At 41.8% G+C, this 20,606-nt stretch overlaps 1 protein-coding gene and 1 long non-coding RNA gene across 12 annotated transcripts in view; one reads left to right on the top strand and one right to left on the bottom strand.

Moving 5' to 3' along the window:
- Positions 1 to 14,475, bottom strand: part of VIT (vitrin) — a 54,619-nt gene extending 40,144 nt beyond the window's left edge. For all 10 annotated transcript variants that reach the window (XM_042022002.1, XM_042022007.1, XM_042022006.1 and 7 more), the window contains exons 1-2: positions 14,251 to 14,475; positions 297 to 366 (exon numbers count right to left, since the gene is read on the bottom strand). In XM_042022002.1, coding sequence (XP_041877936.1) covers positions 297 to 327 — 31 coding nt within the window. In that variant the 5' untranslated portion in view covers positions 328 to 366; positions 14,251 to 14,475. The remainder of the gene's footprint in view (positions 1 to 296; positions 367 to 14,250) is intronic.
- The window catches only part of LOC121661629, a 29,625-nt gene continuing 9,473 nt past the window's right edge, over positions 455 to 20,606 (top strand). For both annotated transcript variants that reach the window (XR_006015054.1, XR_006015055.1), the window contains exons 1-3: positions 455 to 757; positions 4,532 to 8,894; positions 10,169 to 10,272. This is a non-coding gene — a long non-coding RNA (uncharacterized LOC121661629). The remainder of the gene's footprint in view (positions 758 to 4,531; positions 8,895 to 10,168; positions 10,273 to 20,606) is intronic.

The following is a 20,606-nucleotide window of genomic DNA, read 5'->3' on the forward strand; positions in this document are numbered from 1 at the left end:
TCTTTAGAGGGAATCTTCACATTACAGACACTTTTCAGGCCCACCTGATATGGACTGCATGCAACTGGTAATGTACTTAGAGATCTCTGCAAGTAATTAATGCTTTTTCTATGCCAAAGTCAGGAAGTTTGTGTAGCCCATTTCTGAAAATCTGTGCCAAGGCTTACATGTGCCACTGAGAGTTTCATCAGCTGTGGAGTCCAAAGGGAAGAGAATAAGTCAGCAGCCACTGGGCATCCCGGACAGGAGAGTACAAACCCATAAACTACTGATTGCAGCACATCAACTATACTTACCAAAGAAGGTTGCAATGACTGTGGCCTTCATGGTGAGTAAAGAAAAATCTGGAAGCGTTGCTAGGGAGCACTGAAAAGGAAAAGAAGAGTACATCAGGCTTCATTTGGAGGTATTGCAGATGAGACAGGAACGGTGGGGAAAGAGGGACTGTGCGCTCTTCTTCAACCTTTCACAGTCCTCACATGCTGCATCCTCTTATCACCCTTTGTAGAAGAGCTGATGTCCCCAGAGGAGATGGTGTTTGGGCTGTCACACTCCCATGGACTAATTTTTCACCTGTCTCCAAAATTTGTCTTTTGCTCCAGGAAACCAAGAATTCATTCACATACTTACTTCAGAAGCCAGCATCAGGAGAGGGCATGATGGGCACGGACATGCTCTGACATCTATTCAAATCTGTTCACTGCTCTTCTGAGAAATAATCACCTAATTGTATTTTCTGCACATCAAACCACACCAGGTAATCTCATATCATATGGGGAACATAAATAAATCCTTTTACTCCTGACAGATGTTGCATACAGTATTTTGCAATTATTCCATCTTTTGTGAGCCAAATTACTGGTTTCTTTCCTTTTCTGAGGATGTGGATGTGTATGTGTATGTACATACGTGAGAACCTGAGATTAAGAGGATTCTGTCAGAACATCTGGAAAACATTTTTTTCTGGGTCTGCATCCATGACCCCTGCCATCCCTGAAGCTCTTGGCCAGGCTACAAGAATTTAAACTTTGTGGAGATAACCCCTCTCAGCTCCTCTTTGGCATCACCTGCTGCTTTTGTTGTTATTTCATGATGGTTGAAGGAATCCTGTGTTGGGCACTCATAATTAATCAGTAGGTCACCCCAGAAAGTTAGACTAAGAAGGCAGATACAGGAGAGAAAGAAAATCTGCATTCTGTCTTCCTATAAGATGTTTCCATATTTTTACTTTAATTGCTCCTCTTTTTCAAGCAAGCCACATGCTATGAGGATGACTAAAATAGTAGGCTAACCTAAACTGTGTTTAGCCAGTAATACGTCTATATAATTTATAACTCTTTTCACATAGAGCAGATGCACCTCTGATTTTTGTTTCTGTGCCACAGTTGGAGAATTTCAAATACCAGGACATACTAACAGTGTCACTTCCTAATAGCACAATGTCTTTCCTTGGTGATCTCCCTGAAAAAGTTTTCCTGCTAGGCTGCTAAAGCTGAAAGCAGCAGAGGTTTCTCAGAAGCCATTGAACTGAATCCAGGGGCTATGGAAAGTGGCTCAGCATGGTGACTGTGTCTTTCTGAAAAATGATGGGCAGTGCAGTGGGGGTGACCCCAGGCTGTACAAGCCATAGCAGCAAGAGCAGTTATGTGGTGATATTCTGCTGTCATGGATAGGTTCTATTAAAAAGCGTTGCCCATCTTTTGGAACAAAAATCCATTTTAAGCATTTACTGCAGTGTATTTCCACTGTGAAGCTGTTAAAAGAAGTAGCAACAAGATGTAGAAGAGCGCTCAGTGAAACTTAGATGCTTTTCTCCTCTCTTTTATGTTTCAACCCATTAACACAACAGAGGTATCAAACAATTGCTCTCCTTCAAAGGATTTTCACTTTAGGTCAATCGCTGAAAAAGAAGAGGCAGAATAAGAGTTGCAATTCATTTGCAGAACTACCATGCACCATTAAAGATTATACTGACACTGGCTTAGACTTTGCAAAAGGCATCTTACTTAATATGAGCATTCCCAAAATTTGCAGTGAATAAATTCAGCAGCGGCACCTTTATTTAAAGTCAAAGAGATTTGTGTGAATTTGTCCTGACAGTATTTGACTTGGTGCTGAGATATTTTCTTCACCAGTTTAATTAGAGTAGAAGAGGTCTGAGATGGTAAAGCATTCGTGTAAAATCTGGCTTCATGGGTGGGCTGCTGTGTGTTCTGCGGAGAGAGTCCAATACTGCCTAACTTTTCCTGTCTTACAAAATGTGTAATCACCTGTATCACCAGTGCTGCACAAGACTTCCCACTGCCTTCTGAAGGCCCTGCTGCCCCCCAGCCCTGCTGTCCCCAGGGCATGGCCAGCCACTCCTGGAGCCATCCAGGTCTTCTTGGGTGGCAGTACCCTAGGCTTGCCTGCAATTGCATTGCACCAGCATCTCTACCTAGTCTGCTGGTGGGCACTGCTCTTCATGGCAACAGAAAGTGGGCTTTTGTTCCTAAATTATTATTAATTTACTGCAGAAAGAAGCCAATAAATCTAAAAGGATTTAATATGTAAAGCCTGTCAGGGGTTCAGCAGAGTTCAGCAGAACCCTCAGCCTGCAATAACAGTTCTTTATCAATAAGGAAGACACCGGAAGGATTTAGACAAGGCTGTTAGATTTACTTAACAGTTTAGCTAAACAGAAAAGCACTTACTGTGGATTCAGTACCTTTTCTGGTGCAGCTTATACTAGTATCTTCATGGAAATAAATTATAATAGTAAAGAAACTTATTTTTGCCACTATATTAATTTCTACATTTGGCAGTGGCACATCAGGAGAAATGCACAGACATCCTGTGACACAGCTCTGGTGACAGTACTCCAAGGGGTGGTCCTGGCCTTTAGACCTTGGTCTGTCACATGGGGAAATGCACAGGAGGATTTACACTGCTGACTATTAAGCATCAGGCATAGAAGCTCCAGGCTTTCTGTTGTGGGAAGTCTGTGTGCATTCATTGTATTTGGGGCCTAGGGTGTCACCTGATTTAAGCTATGTGAGATCTCCTATAGTGTGCACTAGCATGGCATCTGCTTCTTCAGGCTGGTAAAGGGATCAACAGCTTGCAATAAAGCAGTGTTGTTTTTTGTTTTTTTTCTCTGGGAAGGAACGGGAAAGCAGGGCTCCAACCCATAATTACAACAGACTTTTTAGTCTGTGTAGGTCCACTGAAAGGTTTGGGGATGTTTTATCTGTAGATCAAGAATGATACTTTGCTATTGAATACAAACCTGTACTTCCTTTGTTCCTTTACAAAATGAATAGATCCCATTAAAACAAACAGAAAAGTTTCTACTTTGGATTAGTCTGGAGCGTGAGTTTTGCTGAGATTTCTCCTAATCAGATTTCTATTAAGGCAGTATTTACAGTCCCAATCAGAACTGGGAAGTAGTGACTATTCACTATTAAATCTCCTAAACTGTGTGCTGGATCTCTGTTTATCAGAGCATATTTTCCCATCTGAATCCTTCAGACTGTCATTACAGAAGTGACTCTTATGCCTAGGAAAGCTATTAAGTGTATGCATTACATTAACATGTGCTTCAATCCCAGCTAAGTACAAATGTAGTAAGAAGCATCTCCTTCAGAGTTTCCTAATGCTGCTGATATTTTACCTTTTAAAATCAAAGGTCTATTTGAAAGACTATTTTGTTGATTACTTTTTCCTGAGCACAAACACTTGAAAAAGCTTGAATGTTAGTGGAGAAACAGAGTTAGCAAACCATTCTTTCTGTGTATAAAGTAAGATTTTTATACTGACCTTTTATTAGCAACTTGACTTTTATAAAGATCTCAGAGAGTTGCTACATACTACAAACAAACAGATGGTTTAAATGCACATAAACTGTCACAGTATGGCAAACTGTAACATTTTCTGGAGGAAGTGTAGATTTTTAAGTCCTTGGTTTTTGGTGTCAGGCACTGCTGTCCGTTCCACGTGCAAGCTGAAATTCTTTGCTAGGGCCATGTGCTTTGCCTCTGCAGGAGTAAGCAGTTTATCTCCTGTAATCTCCTGTGCCACAGAAATTAATTTGTATACTCTCTTTGTACCATAGTAGTGTGTGGTATTGTTCTCCTTTTCAAGGGGTTCTAATATCTCAGCAACACTGGCAACATAAAGAAAAACAGAAATGGACTTTGTTTGAAAGCTATTTGAGCAAGTGGCATGGAGTTAACAGCATGATCTCTAAGAACTGTGGGTTGAGTTAAATATGTGCCCTTCATGGGAAAATCAAGTGGGCTGGGTGTAAGTGTGAATAAACCGATTCAGATAAACAAGAACTGATCGTCATCTTCTAGAGGAAAGCATTTTATATTTTGTTGTTTGGTTTTCTTTTTAAATTGTTTAACCCTTTCTTTGTTTCATGCTCATACTCTGTACCCATAGTGTTGTACCTTGCTTGGCAGTACAAGAACTGTTCATTTTGGTGCACGCTAGGTAATATGACTGGCACTTGTCACATGTGGTTTAGTTTCACCCCCTTTCTTTTCAGAGGGAAGAAGTTATGTACCCTCGGTGCACTGAGTTGCTCTGGAAGTCTGTACATAAAAAGAATATCTAAGTGGCTGCCTTCTGAAAAACTGGAGGTACTGAGTTTTGCTGAGAAAGTTTGAATTGATAGCTATAGTTCATTTCGGAGGCTTAGATTAGCCTGTAGGTATTCCAGGCCAGGTCACAAAATGTAAGATCCGAGGTGCTGTTTTGTGAGGTGAGCTTGTCTGCATGGGAGGATAGACTTAAATAGAATAATAGAATAGTCTGAAATAGAATATATGCATCCAGGAATTTAAAAATATCATAGACTTCGTCACCTGCTGCTATAAAAAAAGGTGAGTGAACGGTCACCTGTTTTCTTTCATATATGAAAGAATGCAAAACTGCTTCCTGGAAGCACTGCTGAGCTTCAGAGCACAGTAGTAACGCTCTACTTAATTACTCAGTGTCTCAGAAAGCCAACAAGGCTTCAATGGCTGCAGGTCTTTCCCTTGTGGTAGAGGGGTTGTAAGAAGTATCATATGTCACACCTTCAGCAGTTGTGTGTTTAGTAAAATGAATAACGAAACCACTGTTAAAGGAGTCTCTGGGCCTGGGGACAGCTTGTGCTCTTCCACTTAAAGATTCTTTGCATTAACATACTCCTTACCTCCTAAGACAGTGTAGCCACAGCCTGCTTGCCAGATGCTTTCCGTGGCCGTGTGAATCCCACATCCGGGCAGTGGTGGTCCCCCACCTTCAGGGCAGCCACTTCTTGCTGCAGGCCCGTGATTTGCACATTCAGATGGGGAAGAGGAAGCAGGGAGACTCTGGCTCTCCTCCGCTCCCATGCAAGTGGCAAGTCAGTCCCCTCCTCACTTGCTTTCTTTCTGACCCCATGTTTGGCATTTCTGGTTGCAAATGAGTCCTTCTTTGTCACAGAAAATTGGGGTCTCCCAACCTTTTGTGCCCTGGAGTCTGATGATGGGGGACTTCTTTAGTAATGAAGAAAACTTGGGTTCAAACTCTCTGAGGCCATGGACAGCCCTGATACAGTTACCCCTGATTAAAGTTTCTCACCACTTGCTTTTTATTACAAGACTTTGATTGTTGTGGCTGCCACATAATGTTTAAAATGGTGCCTGCTCTGCTCCATGAGGTTCCTGGCTCACAGGAGGGCTGTGGGGACTGCTGGTAGCCAGTACCTCTTGTGGGGTACCTGTCAAGTCACTCTCAAGTCATTGAAGTGAGGTATGGGTGGATTCAGAGGTCTAAATTCTACCTAAGTTGCACTTTGGGCACAGGAGTAATTTTTTGCTGAGCTGATTGAACAAATGTTTATATGCAGGTTGGCAAGAAGAATTCAGTCTAAAATAGCTCTCATTCAGGTAAGTATAATGAAGAGATGCTATATCCAGCAATTTAGAGACAAAAAAATGCAAGCAGCTCTGCACTACTCATTTTGTGTTCATGCAATGCCCTGAAATTAAAACATAAGGTTGAAGTAACAGTGACGATGATTTCTCTACTTACCACAGAGCTCTTTCAGAAGAAAGTAATTTATTTAAGACTACAGTGTGATTTAACTTGCCAGACCTTTCTCAGAGCTTAAATAAAACTGCAATGATTATACACGTTCATCTGTCTCAGCAAGAAAGCCATCAATTATGTTGGTCTGACCTGTCCCTTCCAGCAAAGGAAGGATACATTTAGAATATGTCACCCACCCACAGAGAAAATATAATTTGGACTATCTGGATGATGACTTCTTTGGGGACCATTACAGTGTGCTTTCCTGGTTTCTGCTAATATATTATGCATTAATTTTTCATTTTGATGCACAGCTTTTGTACCTCATTGGGAATTGCTGTTAGCTTAAACCTGTGAATCCCTATCCAGAAAAATTCCTCCCTCTGTTCTCCTCCCCACCATGGCTTTTGTCTGCTCACGTATCTGCCCCCCTCACTCTCAGAAAAACTTCTTCCCCTTTTCTAATTTGACTACTTCTGCTTAACATCGTTCAGACCCCAGCCAGGTGCCATCAATCTCTGGCACTGCCATTTTCCCAAGAAGTAGAGGGCAGAGGCAAGTACTTGCAATTCAGCAGTGCCGCGGAGGGTTGTGCTAGCTTTGTAGCATGAGATTTGTGGCCACATTTCTTTCTTTCTTTTTTTTTTTTAGAAAATGTGCCATTTTCTATTTCCAACAAATAGTTCAAACAGGTCAAAGTGACTTTTTAAAGTGCAATACATGGTTTCTCAGATTGGACAATAAAGAGCGCGGAGTAACCATGCTGTTGTGCTGCCTGCAAACTAAGAATTGGTGTCGTGTCTCAGAATTGCCCTAAAGGTACATATTTAGTCTGAAAGCAAAGAATTTCTGTTAAAGGCACTGAAAAAACTGCACATAACCCTGGGGATGGTTTTGGAATTTCTGTAGCATGTTCAAACAAAACAACATTTTTTTTTAGGTAGAAACTTAGAAGCAGAAATTTAGAGAAACCTTAGGATGTTTACTCTCTGCTTATTAAAGCTACACGTAACCCTTTACTACAAAAGTGAATTATATGTCTAGATCAAAAGCCAAACTCATCGTTAAGCATGCTAGTAAATTTATACAATAGCTCACGGAAAACTTTTATCAATTTAGTAACTCCTACAGTTTGTATGACTAGTGATGTCCCATGCCAAAGCCAGGGACTGGTTGGATAAGGAGTCAGAAAATATTTGTTATTAAAAAAAAAACAAACCAAAACTGGAACTACCCTGGCATGTGGCACTGGTTTGAAGTAAGGCAGTAAGTGGTGAAATTAATTTATGTCTAGTAATGACAACTTGATCAAGGAACCACCTTTCACAAAAGGTCTTCAGCAAATCAGGAAACACAAGAATGCTGTAGAAACCATTTTGAAAGCCTAAGCTGAAATCCACTTCTGTGGTGGAAACCAGAAAATTGAAGTTAAGAAGTTAGTTTCAATTTTGCATTACCGATCTCTTAAAAATGATAGTCTCATGCTCCTTGCACTGCATAACATTTTTCCTTATATATTTTGTACTTTTCAAAAAATGTTATTTCTTCTTAACTGCATTATTTCTAATTGGAAATGTTTCCTTCAAGCCTTCTCAGATAAATATCTTTCGGATACCTTTAGTTTAGAAAAAACTAACCTGTACTACAATGACGTCACTACAAAAGCCAAAACCACCTTATGCCCCTCAGTCATCTTCTAGTGCTGCTTTTTTGGGACCTCCAAATCACTTGCCTCCTTGAAGGGTCAGCTGCTGAGGGTCAGGATGCCCGACCCCACACCCCAGGACGTTCTGCATGGCCACCCTCCTCCATACCCTGCCCATGACCCTCCCCAGCCCGTGGTCATTGCTGCTTTGCCTTTGCTACAGACTGTTCCAGTTGTATCCCTCCCACCTGATGCTGGTCTGCAGCCCACCTGCAACCCAGCAGGCACAGTCAGGCTGAGGTCTCTCACCTGACGAGGGCTCTTCTGGGGAACACTTTGAAAACCATGGACCTGTGAGTAGTGTTTCCATTTTTTAATGACTGAAGAAGACATCTCGGGGCTCCAGGCTTCTTTTGGGAGGAAAGTGAGCTATGGATTTGAATGAGTGCCAGCACTATAAATGAGGCTATTATGGGTAGTGCTGGTTTTCTGAAGACATGCTGTTGGTGGAGGTGCTGGTGAGAGACATGACACAGTGAGGGCCAAGCTGTGCAGCCTTATGGCATGTGTGTTGGCAGCCCTTGGCAATTGGCAGGAGTGGTCTCTCTAACATATGGGTCATGCAGACAACATGAGGAATAGCTAAGCTTCCAAAACTACATTCCTTGGTATCTGAGTGCCCTGGAGGGGAAATGAAGAGCTAGAAAACATGATGGCAGAGAAAGTGGCCTCCAGAGCCCAGTCCTGGATACTGTGACAGTGTAGGTGCAGCCAGAAATTGCTGAGAAACACTCTTTTACTAATTTTGTATATTAGAATATTTTAAAACCTTCTGGTTTTGCATAGAAATGAATCACAGGGTTCTGTTTCTGAGAGACCAAGATCAAAAAAGGAAACCACATGGACTGGGAGCAGGAACTCTTAATTTGTGGTCTTTTGTTTTTAAAACAAACCAAGCCTGCAGACCTCAGTATTGCATAATCCCATGCTCAGGAATTTTGTTCTGAACTTTGGCTTTAGGAGATTACCATATGAGCTTCTACTTCAAATCTAATTATTCCCTAATCTATGTATTTCTTTCTACACACAGATCTCACCAATGAGAATAGAAGATGTAGACCACGGAAGACTGAGGCTTTATGTCTCAAATGACCACATATTTTGAGATGCAGTTTGGTGGAAAATCTGTCTCCAAAACAGGGTAAAAGTAGGTTTTTCTGACTTATGTGATGCCAGTAATTGCCCTTGTAACATTTGTACCAAATTATTCCATTGGAACTACTCTAACCTCTCACTTCCCTCATCTGGACACTCCCCTACCCATGTAGTCTCATTTCCAAACAGCGTCTTTCTTCCTATGCTTCATGTCCTAAAACTTCTTCAGCCAAGCCCAGGAGAACAAAATTCTGAAGTGTTGAAGATGCAGTGCAAGAGAAGTGAGAAGGATGGGCTCCCACCAAGGCAAGCAGGACAGACTCCCATCATCCTCAGCTGGCTGGCAGCTGTGAAAATAGCCCTGTAGTCAGGGAGCCCTTACCCTTTTGTAGCTCTGACTCACTGAAGTTGTCCACGGCCAGAATACACAGCACTGCTGCCAGCTTTCCTCTATGTCTCACCCCTGTTCTATGGGCTGAAGGGTGAACGATGTATTTGGGGGAAACAAAAAAGAATGAAGCCTTCTGAGTCCCTAAAGGAACCTGGCAGGGAGATTGAGAGGCACAGACATGGCTGTGTCCAAACTTCCTTGTAAATGAGTGATTTTTGAGAGGTAAAAATTTCCACAGTTTTGTGTACAAGACTGAAGGTGTTGGAAATCCCCAGATCATCCTGGTGGGGACATTAAAGGACTGCACGAAGCTACACAAGAACATTCAGAATTTTCCCTGAAATTTTGGCGCATGTGTAACTGTCACTTGGCAATTATGCACTTCTTTCATATGAAACAAGCTGCCAGCTGAAGGACTGTTGGCTGCTGTGTTACATGTGTTACATTTACAAAGATATTTTGTAAGGTGATAGGCTGAGTAACAGTTTGCAAATGCAAGTTGAATGTATTTTTTATATCTGTGTCTATGGGATGTTCTGTAGAATGAGTCACATTAAGGGTAACTGACTGTGTTCTTAATGTGCCACTGACCTCTTAATGCACTCTGAAGTTCTGGAGATAAAGCAAAGATGGGATGGACTTTAGAAGTGCTGGAAAGTCAGTTCAGCCACTACAGCAAGACTGGTGTTAAGAGCTGCATAAACCTAGATAATTTGAATGAACCAGAGATGCTTATACTCTTCTGAATGCGAACGTGTTTCCAGTTCAGGATATGAGCTATAGATTTGGGCGTTCTGCTTAAAAAGAGAAGGACAACGCTGCAGATGGTGTTATTTATTTTTTGAAATTAAAATGCATTTTCATGAGAAATATTGATGCTTCCAAGCCGTTGGGAAAGTTTCTTTCTGTTCAACACTTTCTGGGTTTTTTTCCAGGCCCCGGTCACTGAAAAATGAGCCCAAAGAGGAAAGACAGCCCAAGGCAACCCAGCCACGTCCTGCTGCAGAGGAGAACAGAAAAGATGGCAAGCGAGATGAGGGTGAGCTGGCTGCAGAAATAGGGAATGGGCTCTGTTCTCTGCTGGCAGGGCACCTGCAGAGGATGTGGTAGCAGCCCTCAGACACCACTAAATGTAGAGCTCCCCCAGCACAGAGTTAGGCGCAGAATGTTTGCTGAGCCCAGAGCAAATACGTGGGCAGCTCGCCCATGAGTGCCATGCTGTCAGGACTGCCCAAACCTGGCACCTCACGGTCTTTGCAAGGGGCAGCTATACCCACACAAGCTGCAGTCGCTGCTGCTCAGTACAGCTACCCCACAGATGCCTTTGGAGCCTACAGAATTTCAGTAGACCCTGACTTGTCTATGGGCCGCAGTGCTGGAAGAAAAGTTTGTCAGTAATACATGCTCCCATTTTATATACAAGTCCCTTCACATCCCTCTTTTTTGCATCAGCTTGCTTTCCTCTGGGCATCATCAGGAGTCGGTACAAGGCAGTTTTACTGCTGCCCTGCATCGTGCTTGCAGCGGTGCCTGCAGCCCCTTTGGGCTGGGGGCTTTGAGAGTTCACAAGGGCGATGCAGGCTCTGACAAGACACACCGTCAGGGTTTTATTTACTAACAGAGATACAATCTCAACAGCTACAGATTTTTTGGGCATTTCTGTGCCTTTCTGAGCTTCTTGTGTGGCAGCAGAAAGCTGTGCTGCCTGCGCAGCATTTACTCAGGTTTTCCAAAAGGGAAATGTGCAGCAAATAAAGGAACTGGGATGCAAAAGAATGGCAGCTGCTTTAGGACTGTTAGAGAGACTCTTTTGCAGACGAATGAACCGTCAATTTGTAGTAAGACATTGTTTTCTAAACATAGCATGAAAACTGTTATCTTGCCTGGCTGGTCATTAGAAGAGAGATAATTATAGTCTCTGTGCGACAGCCGGGCCCAGAACAGGGGGCTGCATTGTCCCAGGGCCCAGCTGAGCTCTAGCGCAGGCTCCCCAGGCGGCGCTGGGACAAGGGGGCTCCTTGTGCCCCGGCAAGTTCAAAAGAGGAATTGAAGTGCTCTAAGTAGGTGTTAAGCACCTATTTCTCCCTCCGACTCTGAACTTAAAAATCTACTCCACAGGAGGAAGGTGCAGAGGGCAGACCCGTGACTACTGTAGCTGCAGCCTCCCTGGCTTTTTGTACCGTACATGCTGATGATTATTATGATTATTATTTTTCTTTTATTTTTAAAAAATCAAACACCAGTTTTGCACTTCTGTGTTTCTGTTTCTCAACACAACCGGTATGATGGACAGGTTTTTAGAAGGAAGGACATATTGTATGTTCAGTGTCCACTTCCTGAGCCCTGAATGAGATATCTAAACTTCAGCTGATGGTGCAGCAGGCTGGAGGAGTCCTGGTGTGTACCCAGAACTTCAGGGGTCCAGAACATCCCCCCAGGACTTCCAGGAAATTCCAGACTTTTGTTTTTCATTACCCATCCAGAAAAGACACTGCCATCCCAGCCAATTGCAATGGACCAACACAGATTTTGTTGCTCTGGCACCTGCCCGTGCCAGTCCCACTATACAGGCTGTTCATGTCTACAAGTGTCACAGAACTTTTTCTCACGAATACAGGCATACTTGCAGGTACTAAACCGAGCTATCACTTTTTCTTGCTCATTTCATCCAGGTGCCTTAAATGACTTACCTATCAACATTTAAACTGAAAGAGAGTAGGTTTAGATTAGATACTAGGAAGAAATTCTTCACTTTGAGGGAGGTGAGGCACTGCCACAGATTGCCCAGAGAAGTTGGGGATGTCACATGAAGTGTTCAAGGCCAGACTGGATATGGCTCTGAGCAACCTGGTCTGGTGAAAGTTATCCCTGCTCATGGCAGCAGGGTTGGAATGGTTAGGTGGTCTTTAAGGTTCCTTCCAACCCAAACCAATCTATGGTTCTGTGATTTAGGAGATTTTTGTAAAGGGGGGACTTGTACATGCATGATCTGAGCCTTAGGTTTGCAGTATTTTCTGACTAGAGCTTTATTTGTGGTTCAGAGGTGAAAAGGAAAAAGTTCAAAATTCCCCAGACAGACCAGATATGGTCAAGTTTTTGATGCCATTGTTACATAAACTTCAGGTTTATTTTTAGCAATGTTTTCTAAGAAACAATGGCTAGAAATAATAAGTAATTCTGATGTTTAACATGAAGTAATTAGTCTGTTTTCCCAGCTTCTGTGTTCACAATGTGGCTCAGGCAGTCCCCTTTTAGAAATACTCCAATTAATTTTGACAAAAAGGAGAGTAAAAATTCATTTCCTGCTACTTCTGTGGAAGTCAGTAACTGGGTGAAAAGGGAACACCTTGTTAATGCCCCCTCTAAAGGAAAGGCTTTTGTAGGATCTCATCCTTATAGACAAAAGAGAATCGACGTCGAGTATCTCTCTTGCATTCCAAGTGTGAGGAAAGCTCAGTAGCTAGTAAAACTGCTTGGTTCAGCCAGTCAGTGGTAAGTGCTGTAATTATACCACTAGGGGAAAAGTGACTTACATAAAGTAAAGGTAGGAACAAGTTAAAGGCAAGTTAAGAACATAACATTACTACTACAGGTGGAAACACAGTATTAGCAATACATTCAAAGTGTCTTCTTAAATAAATGCTTTTTATGTACTGAATAGCTAAAAGACAGGAAGTCATCCCGGGGAGAACAACCCCAGCAACTCAAAGGATTAGATAAAAAATGCAAGCAAAATAAGTCTGTTTAATATAAGATACTAACTTAATACTTGAAAATTAATGTGTTTGTCATGCAGTTATTTTTGCTTGAGTTCTCTGTGCATCTCTGAAAGAGATCAGTCTTACAGCCATGACTGTCATTCAAGTGATGAACTGAGTAAAGTCTGAATATGATAATACAGATACAGAAAAACATAGATTTTCTTTGAGTGTAGACAAATGCAAAGTGTTTTTAATTTCAGGATGCATATAGGAAAACAAAAGCTATAAACACATACAACCCCATGGCTCTTCTCAGTAAAATGTATTTTAACAGCCATCTAAACACATTTTTCCCTGTGTATGTTTTCTTTTGTTTTGGTGTTTTGTTTACATTTTGGAGAGGTTAGAGAAAAAGCAGTGTGCTCTAAGGAGGACTTGCCTCTGTAATCTGTAATTTTGCTTTTTGCTCTGAATGTGGTGTAGTTGCCATAAACTCTAGGAACAAAATATTAACTAGAATTGATATTTAGCTTGGGGCATTTGGTTCATGTTTGTACTAGCGGAGAGAAATCACATTTTGAAGAGACTTATCCAGACTCTAATCTCTCCACAGAGAGCTGAGCGGCTGTGGCAGGCTTGACAATGCTATTCATTTTTGGAGCCTCACCACCAAAACAAGCACTCATCACAAAAGGCTGTATAGAGTCTAGGCTACTGTACTGTTCATACATCTCTATCCATTAGCGAGGGAGTTCACGCCACAGAAACACACATCACTGGAATAATACCATTTTCCATTCTGTGCCTTGGAGATTAGTGTTCCCCAGTGCCAGGTAGTGTTAATTAATGATACAGGACACACCTTCTTATTGATCAAAAAGACTTCGTGAAAAAGTCTTGAAAGCAAAACAGTTTTAAACTTAGGAACAAGTTGCACTGTCTATCACACACTATTTGAACAGAAGGCTTGAATTAATATCTATTGGTGTGTGGCTTTTACACACCATTCTTTATCATATAGCTAAGCTCTTGCTGTTCAGGGAATGAGTATATGTGTCCACTTTAACAGCAGGGGCTTAATGCTTTCATAAATACTTCATGAAGTATATATGAGTAAAGTACAATTTCATTCTACTTTTATGTCTTCAGCTTCTTAGGTCTTTGATCCTAAGCACACAGCTGGAATGCTAAATAAAACATCATGTCCCTACAGTTTCTCAGCAGTGAAAATATTTAACTATTATCAACAGGCAAAAAACACAACTTCCCCCGCTCCCCCCTAAATAAATATAGCAGAGAAACAACATCAGAATTACCTTGCTTGAGGTGTGCGCAACTTTTTATTCCTTTTCTCCACACAGTATGAGAGTGGATTTTTTTCCAAGCTTTTCTGTACCCCGAACTCCAGCCAACATTATTTTACAGAAAAAGAGGCAGGCAGCAGAGGGAGGCCTGGACACCTTTTTTCTTTCAGAGAGGAGCTAATCAAACATTCCCATCAAGCTCCCAGCTCTGTGAAAGGCACATTGGTCTCTTTCTCCCCCCCCTCCCTCCCTCTGCTCCTCTCTCCCTCTCTGTCTTTCCCTCTCCCTCCCTCACACACAGACATACAGAGCTCCTTACACTGACTTAGCAGCTGAATTAGGCGGTCCTATTTTAAATATACGTTCCCTCCCACATATTTTTGGTAGGGATTTCTATGCTCCTTTTGCACTAGCCTGTCAGATTTGTCAAGTTTTTCTCTTTTGTGAAGTGAAGGTTTACTCAACTGATGTTTTGGCTCATTTTTTTTCAGTCTCCCTGTGCAGATCAGCAGTGTAGTGGAACGACTAGAACAAGTAGATGAGAGTAAACCACACAGCTCTAAAAATTATTGCTGCCAGGTTAGTTAGGTGCAGGTTGGGTTTAAAGAGAAAAAATATCTTTTGAAGAGACAGACTGTGATGCCTTTACTTATGTGAATAGCATCATATTCCCCCAGCAGTTTCCCTGAAGTCAGAGGATTAGTGACAGAATAAGCCTGTGAGTCTGGGCACAGAGCAGTAGAATTATAGCATGAGGGTTCTTTCTGATGAAGTTGGATGTGAGAATTTAATAAAATGCTCCCAAAGGCTACTAAACTGGTACTCATTAAGTGTGATCTGACCAAATGAGATACATAAAATGACTAATTTCTTTAAGTATCTGTATGAAGATCTCCTAAAATTCCTGGGTAACTTCAAGAAGAAAAATTTACTGAGATAATAAAGATCATAGCATTTACTAGATTATCACAGGAAGTGCTGATATAATATTCCAGTATATTATAATGTAAACTATAATTTGCAATTCCATCAAGGTATTCTGAAGTGCATAGACAATATCCATGGGTGAATATACACTGTTTTATCTATGATCATTATTGGTGAAAAAAAAATCTAGTATAAATACAGGAGATTAACTTCAAAAGACACAGTAGAAAGACATACAGTTCCTGATTCAGAAATCCCCTAAATGAGTTTAGTTTAAAGGGAAAGTGGTTACCTGGTACTTGTAAATATCTACTCCAGTACCTGCAGAAACTGTGTAACAGCTCCACATATTAATAAACAGTACAATATCAGAAGTTTATCAAAAAGTTCCATCTGTGTTTCTAAGATATAATGATCCATAATTCATTTGATTCTCTTAGTAGAGGAGCTCTGGCTTGCCATGGTGAGTCCATGCAAGGCAGGATGCAGTGGACTGGCAGAAAGCCTCTTCAGACAGCGAGTCTGTTAGTAGTTCTACCTAGAAGATCTACCGAAAAAACCCTGAAACACTCTCCCCCCTCAAGTCTTATTAATTCAAGTTAACGATTTCGGAATATCATCACCATTTTCATAAGGCTTTGTGAGGTCTAATTATCTAAATAATGAGGACAAAAGGACCGAGACTTTAGGACTACAAGTTTAGAATTATATAAGTACTAGGAGACAAATATCTAAATACTGGGGTTTTGTAGCTAAGTGGCTATGTGTCATTTTCCAGTGCTGATGAAAGGCTGAAGTCCCCATGACAACTCCTTACCTGCAGATGCTGATAGATAGACTCAAAAATCTTTGGACACAAACCTTCACCGGTCTTTAGCCACTTCCTTTCCATTCAAGCAGCTTATTTGCAGAAATCCATGGGAATCTATGTAGATGCTGAGTTGCCTGTATTGCTTTAAAGTCTCAGGTCAGTGGCTTACCAAAGAGTCTTGATCTCAAACCAGTGCAAGTGAGAGTACTGAAGACTGAGCTTCTGGCAAACCAAACCATGGTTGGCTGACAAAGGCTCAGGCTGCACCCGCAGAGCACACAGCAGCACTGCATCAAACTGGCTGGAATGGTGTTGAGTGATGGAACTGAGAAGCCAGACACAGCAGATGACTGGGATAACTGGTACAGGCAAAAAGTCCTTCTGAGGTTCAGCTTCTGGTATCCCCGTCAGCTCACTGAGGGTTGTAGCTGTTGGCATGTGGAACGTTGTCGACAAGGTGTCAAAGCAAGAGCAACAGTGCCTACACCAAGGTCATGCTTCATTGGTGTTGCTGCAGGGTGGCAGTTTTACAAAAGAAACAGCTGATAGATCCACTGTTCATTTTCCATGGATGAATTACCTTATTTGTGGGTAAATTGTACCACGGGCAAAGAGCCAGCGTGGACCTGGCAGGACTTTGCTCAAAGGCAATTGCTTCCAGAAACACAGCAGTGGTGCAGCCCTGTCCACTCTGCACCCACCTTATTCTCCCAGCCTTGCTGGGTCCACTCCCGGCTCAGGGTCAAGAATGCTGCCATTTGGGTGGCACATTTCTGTATTGCTGTCTGAGAGCTAACCTGGCATCCTGGCAATGAGCATCCCGGGAACTGTGTAGCAGAAACACTGAATGGGCAGAAAAAGAAAATTATCTGGTTTGTTATTATTCAGGGTATTCAGCCTCTCATTATTGTTTGTAATGGAGAACTGAAGAGTATCAAAACAAAACACTGAGAAGGGCACTGACTGTCTCTTTTTATCACAACATTTCTGAGTGCCGTTCCCTGTGCTCTTTCCTGACAGAGGCAATTTCCAGCCACCCAAGAGCTGGCAACACAAAGAGCAGGAACAAGAGGTAGACCACATTGAATGGCTCTGCTTTGGTGCTGGAATTTGCCACAGGGAAAGATTTGTTTGCAAAGGAGATGGCTGTGCAGTCAGGAAGCCACTAATTTGAAGACAATAAGTATTGAACACGATTGTCTAGGGGAAGACAAGTGCTCTGTATCCGTATGTGTTCATGTCTCCCACCATTGTTCTATCTAAGGCCTCCACCTGAGTTTTCTGCTAACTCTTGGTAGTGTTTGTGGTAGTATTTTTTAAGTTTTACTATACTGTATTTTCATCTGCATGTTAGTTGAAGCAGGATTTAACATGATCCATTGAGACAAATCCTGAAAGCAAAATAACGCAGACCTCTAATCTGTCCCCTGAAGCAGGCAGTGAATAGGACCAGAGAGTCAAAGAGAGCTGAGCAGGTTCTTAACATTCTGAATAAAATTTAATGACCTACTCAGATATTACCTTCACTCTGGAAGATAAAACAGCAGAAAGAGAGATATGATGTATGTAAGCAGTGTTAGCATGGACAGAGGAGATAATCTGGCCAGCACTCACTTTGGTGTTTTCAAACAGAGGTAGCAGCAACCTGGAAGACTAGACACTTGCTGATGGACCTTAGTCACAGACCCTTAAATAATCTTCATTTTGAGATCATCTGTCATACAGAATTTTCAAGGCACACAGTGTTTGTTTAAAAAACATTGCTTTGGGTAACAGCTGGGTAAAGGCCATGGTGCGTAGCAGCTGAAAATCTGACTTCACTGAAGGGAAGATCACTGCACTTAATTTAATTGTCATTAAAATCTGACTTCAACAATTTTTAACAAAGCATTTTTTAATAATATAATTAGTGGACTTATATATTTCAGCCAATACAAAAATGTAAGATCCCTTGTGCTTCCCTCTCTCTTCATGCAGTCATTCACAGGTAAATGATACAGGGGAAACCTCCCCTATTTTGAAATTCAAATAAATTCACATGTTCTGGGTTTGATGCTCACCAGCTGGTATGGCCCCTGATCTGAGAAGAGTCTACTGTGAGGGAACCATCAGGGAAACCTGTAGTTTTGCACTTTTTGCACTTACATGTCCAAATTCCATCCAAGTTCATTACTGACTTGGTCCATAATATTTTGATCATGTCTGGCCTTTCTGTAGTGAGTTACATGAACAGGTCAAACTTTTTTTGAAACAGGAAGAGAGTAAAGTTTTACCGTGTAGTACGTTCACAGAGTAGGTCAACATCTAAGTGAGAGCAGAGGATGGTGATTTCAAAGCCATGAACTGCTTCCAAGAGGTCTGTGCAAAGGGTTGACAGGCATACAGATCCTTTGGACCAGGTGTGTACTGCAGCCCAAGCCATTCTGTTCATCTCCCCAACACTCAGGAGGAATTTCTGGCCCCACTGCTGTAGGTATAGGCAAAGAAAATACTCTTCAGGTATGTTATAAAACAAGATATGCCTGCACAATTTTTAGAGAAATCTAAACTTTGTCTGGGAAATTTTTCCCACTTGAAAGTAGAGAGTATCTCACATACCAGATCTCTGTCCCACTTGTGGGACCCAAGGTGCACACTGCTCTTCTGGCACGAGGCTGTGGCTACTCTTCTAAAACCATGAAATCATTTGCTCTCCAGATTATGAGTAGGAAATATATAAGACCCAAGACTGAACTAACTGGCTTGTGATCATTACACAGAAACTGGTGAATGTATCTCCTCAGCTGATCACTGTGGGCTTAGTAAGGCAGTCCTGACTCCTCATACAAGGACAGAAAACAGAAAAATTAAATGATTTCTGCAAGACAACATGTAGCTATGTCACATCTAATCCTATCCAGGTGCTTAAACAAAAAGGAACAAGTTTTCTGCTCTCAAGCAATTACTCTCAAGCCTTTTCAACCAAATACTACCACAGGAATCAGAGACCAGAATCTTAAAACACCTCAAGATGTCACACACAGCCTGGCGGTGCTGTCTCTGTTCAAAGCCAGCATGGTTGCATAAGTTAGAGTTAACTCCTAGCAAGTGACAGTGGAGTTCAAATTCTGCAGTTTTTTCACATTTCTCAAACTCTGTGAAGTAAAATCTTAACTAATGCATTATTACGCTTAAGGCAAATTGTTCTTGAAAACCATTTATACCTGAAAAAAACAAGTCATAGAGAGAACAGAGTGGGAACTTAAAAGTATAATTGGGATGGCAAGGCAATTAGGGGGTTAACATTATTTGGCTTTAGCTTCTTAAAGCACTTACATTGAAATTGGCCTCAGGTAAATAAAATAACCAATGTCCTGTAAGGCTTGTATAAAATACACTGACGTGTTTGTCTAGTTTTTGAGAAAGGTAGGGAGGCTGAATTATGTGTGCTGTAGACCTTGCCAGCATCAGAAACTCCTTTAAATAATTAGAGCAACTGGGTATCCAGGCCTCTGTTTTTGCTTTTTTATGAATGAGGAGACATCATGGGCCAAATGAATACAAAATGTTGGCATGCTTGGTCAAATGGATGTGTACCAAACTTACACTGTGTAAATATGAACCACTGTGTGTTTCTCAGAGAAGATGGCAAAGGCCATGTTTCCTGAGACTGTAGAGAAGTTGGTCTCTGTCAGTAAGTCCCAAGTCCCCTGTTCATTTTTATGCCTCAGAGGGGAAAAAAAAGTGATAAAAGATGACAAAATCAGCTTTTTTAGGTTTGCCAGGGCTGTGTTTAAGAGAGAGCTGATAAACGTCTTACCCTGGGTCTTCTGCAGCATAAAGCAGGGGAATGGGTCCCTGGGAGCCTGCTATCCCTATCCCAACTGGGTAGGCTCACAGGCTCCAAGGATGAAGGTTCATAGTGGGGAGCAGGAAAGGGACCCTTTTGCTGTGACTGATACATGAAGAGCTTGAGTCTTTCCAGTTGAACAGTGACCATTTTAACTGTCATGGATTTTAATTGTTGGGAGTTTCTTTAGAGCTCTGCATGGTCACTTTTGGAAACTTTTGACCTTGCTAGCCTCTATAATTGTCAAAAGACATAAGGAAAAGTGAACTTGGGCTTGGAAGGAGAATCTAATGAGGCATTTGAGCAAACTCAGAAGTTACTACTCTCTGTTCAGTGTTTGTCCACTCTGAGAGCATTTTAACATGTACTGCATTAGCTGTGGGCATGCAGACAATACTAATTAGGACCAACAAGTCTGGTGCATTTGCTTATAAATTTGGACTGTAGCAGAAAGAAGCAATGCCCAGATATTGCTTTCCTTTAATTATTTCAAGATACATCTCTATAGGAAAAAAGAAAAGAGGTGGAGGATGCACTTGAAGTACAACACAGAGATACCATGTGCATCAGGAAATCATTATTTTTGCCGTGCAGCTGAATCTACCCATACCTCCTGCGCCCCATATTCCCAATGCCTGATTTAGAACAGAGGCTGCCACGAATGCTATGTTGAAACATAAATAAAGTGATCAGTAAATGCAGGGGCTAGAAAAGCCTCCATCACGTTTGGGATCAGGAAAGACCAAGGGTGATACTGAAGAGGAGTTTGCCTTGATTGTGTCCCCAGATCTTTGAATCTGA

Source organism: Corvus kubaryi, unplaced genomic scaffold, assembly GCF_017639235.1.
Source record: "Corvus kubaryi isolate FWS band 111438036 unplaced genomic scaffold, C.kubaryi_AGA036_p1.0 37184, whole genome shotgun sequence".
NCBI lineage: Eukaryota > Metazoa > Chordata > Aves > Passeriformes > Corvidae > Corvus > Corvus kubaryi.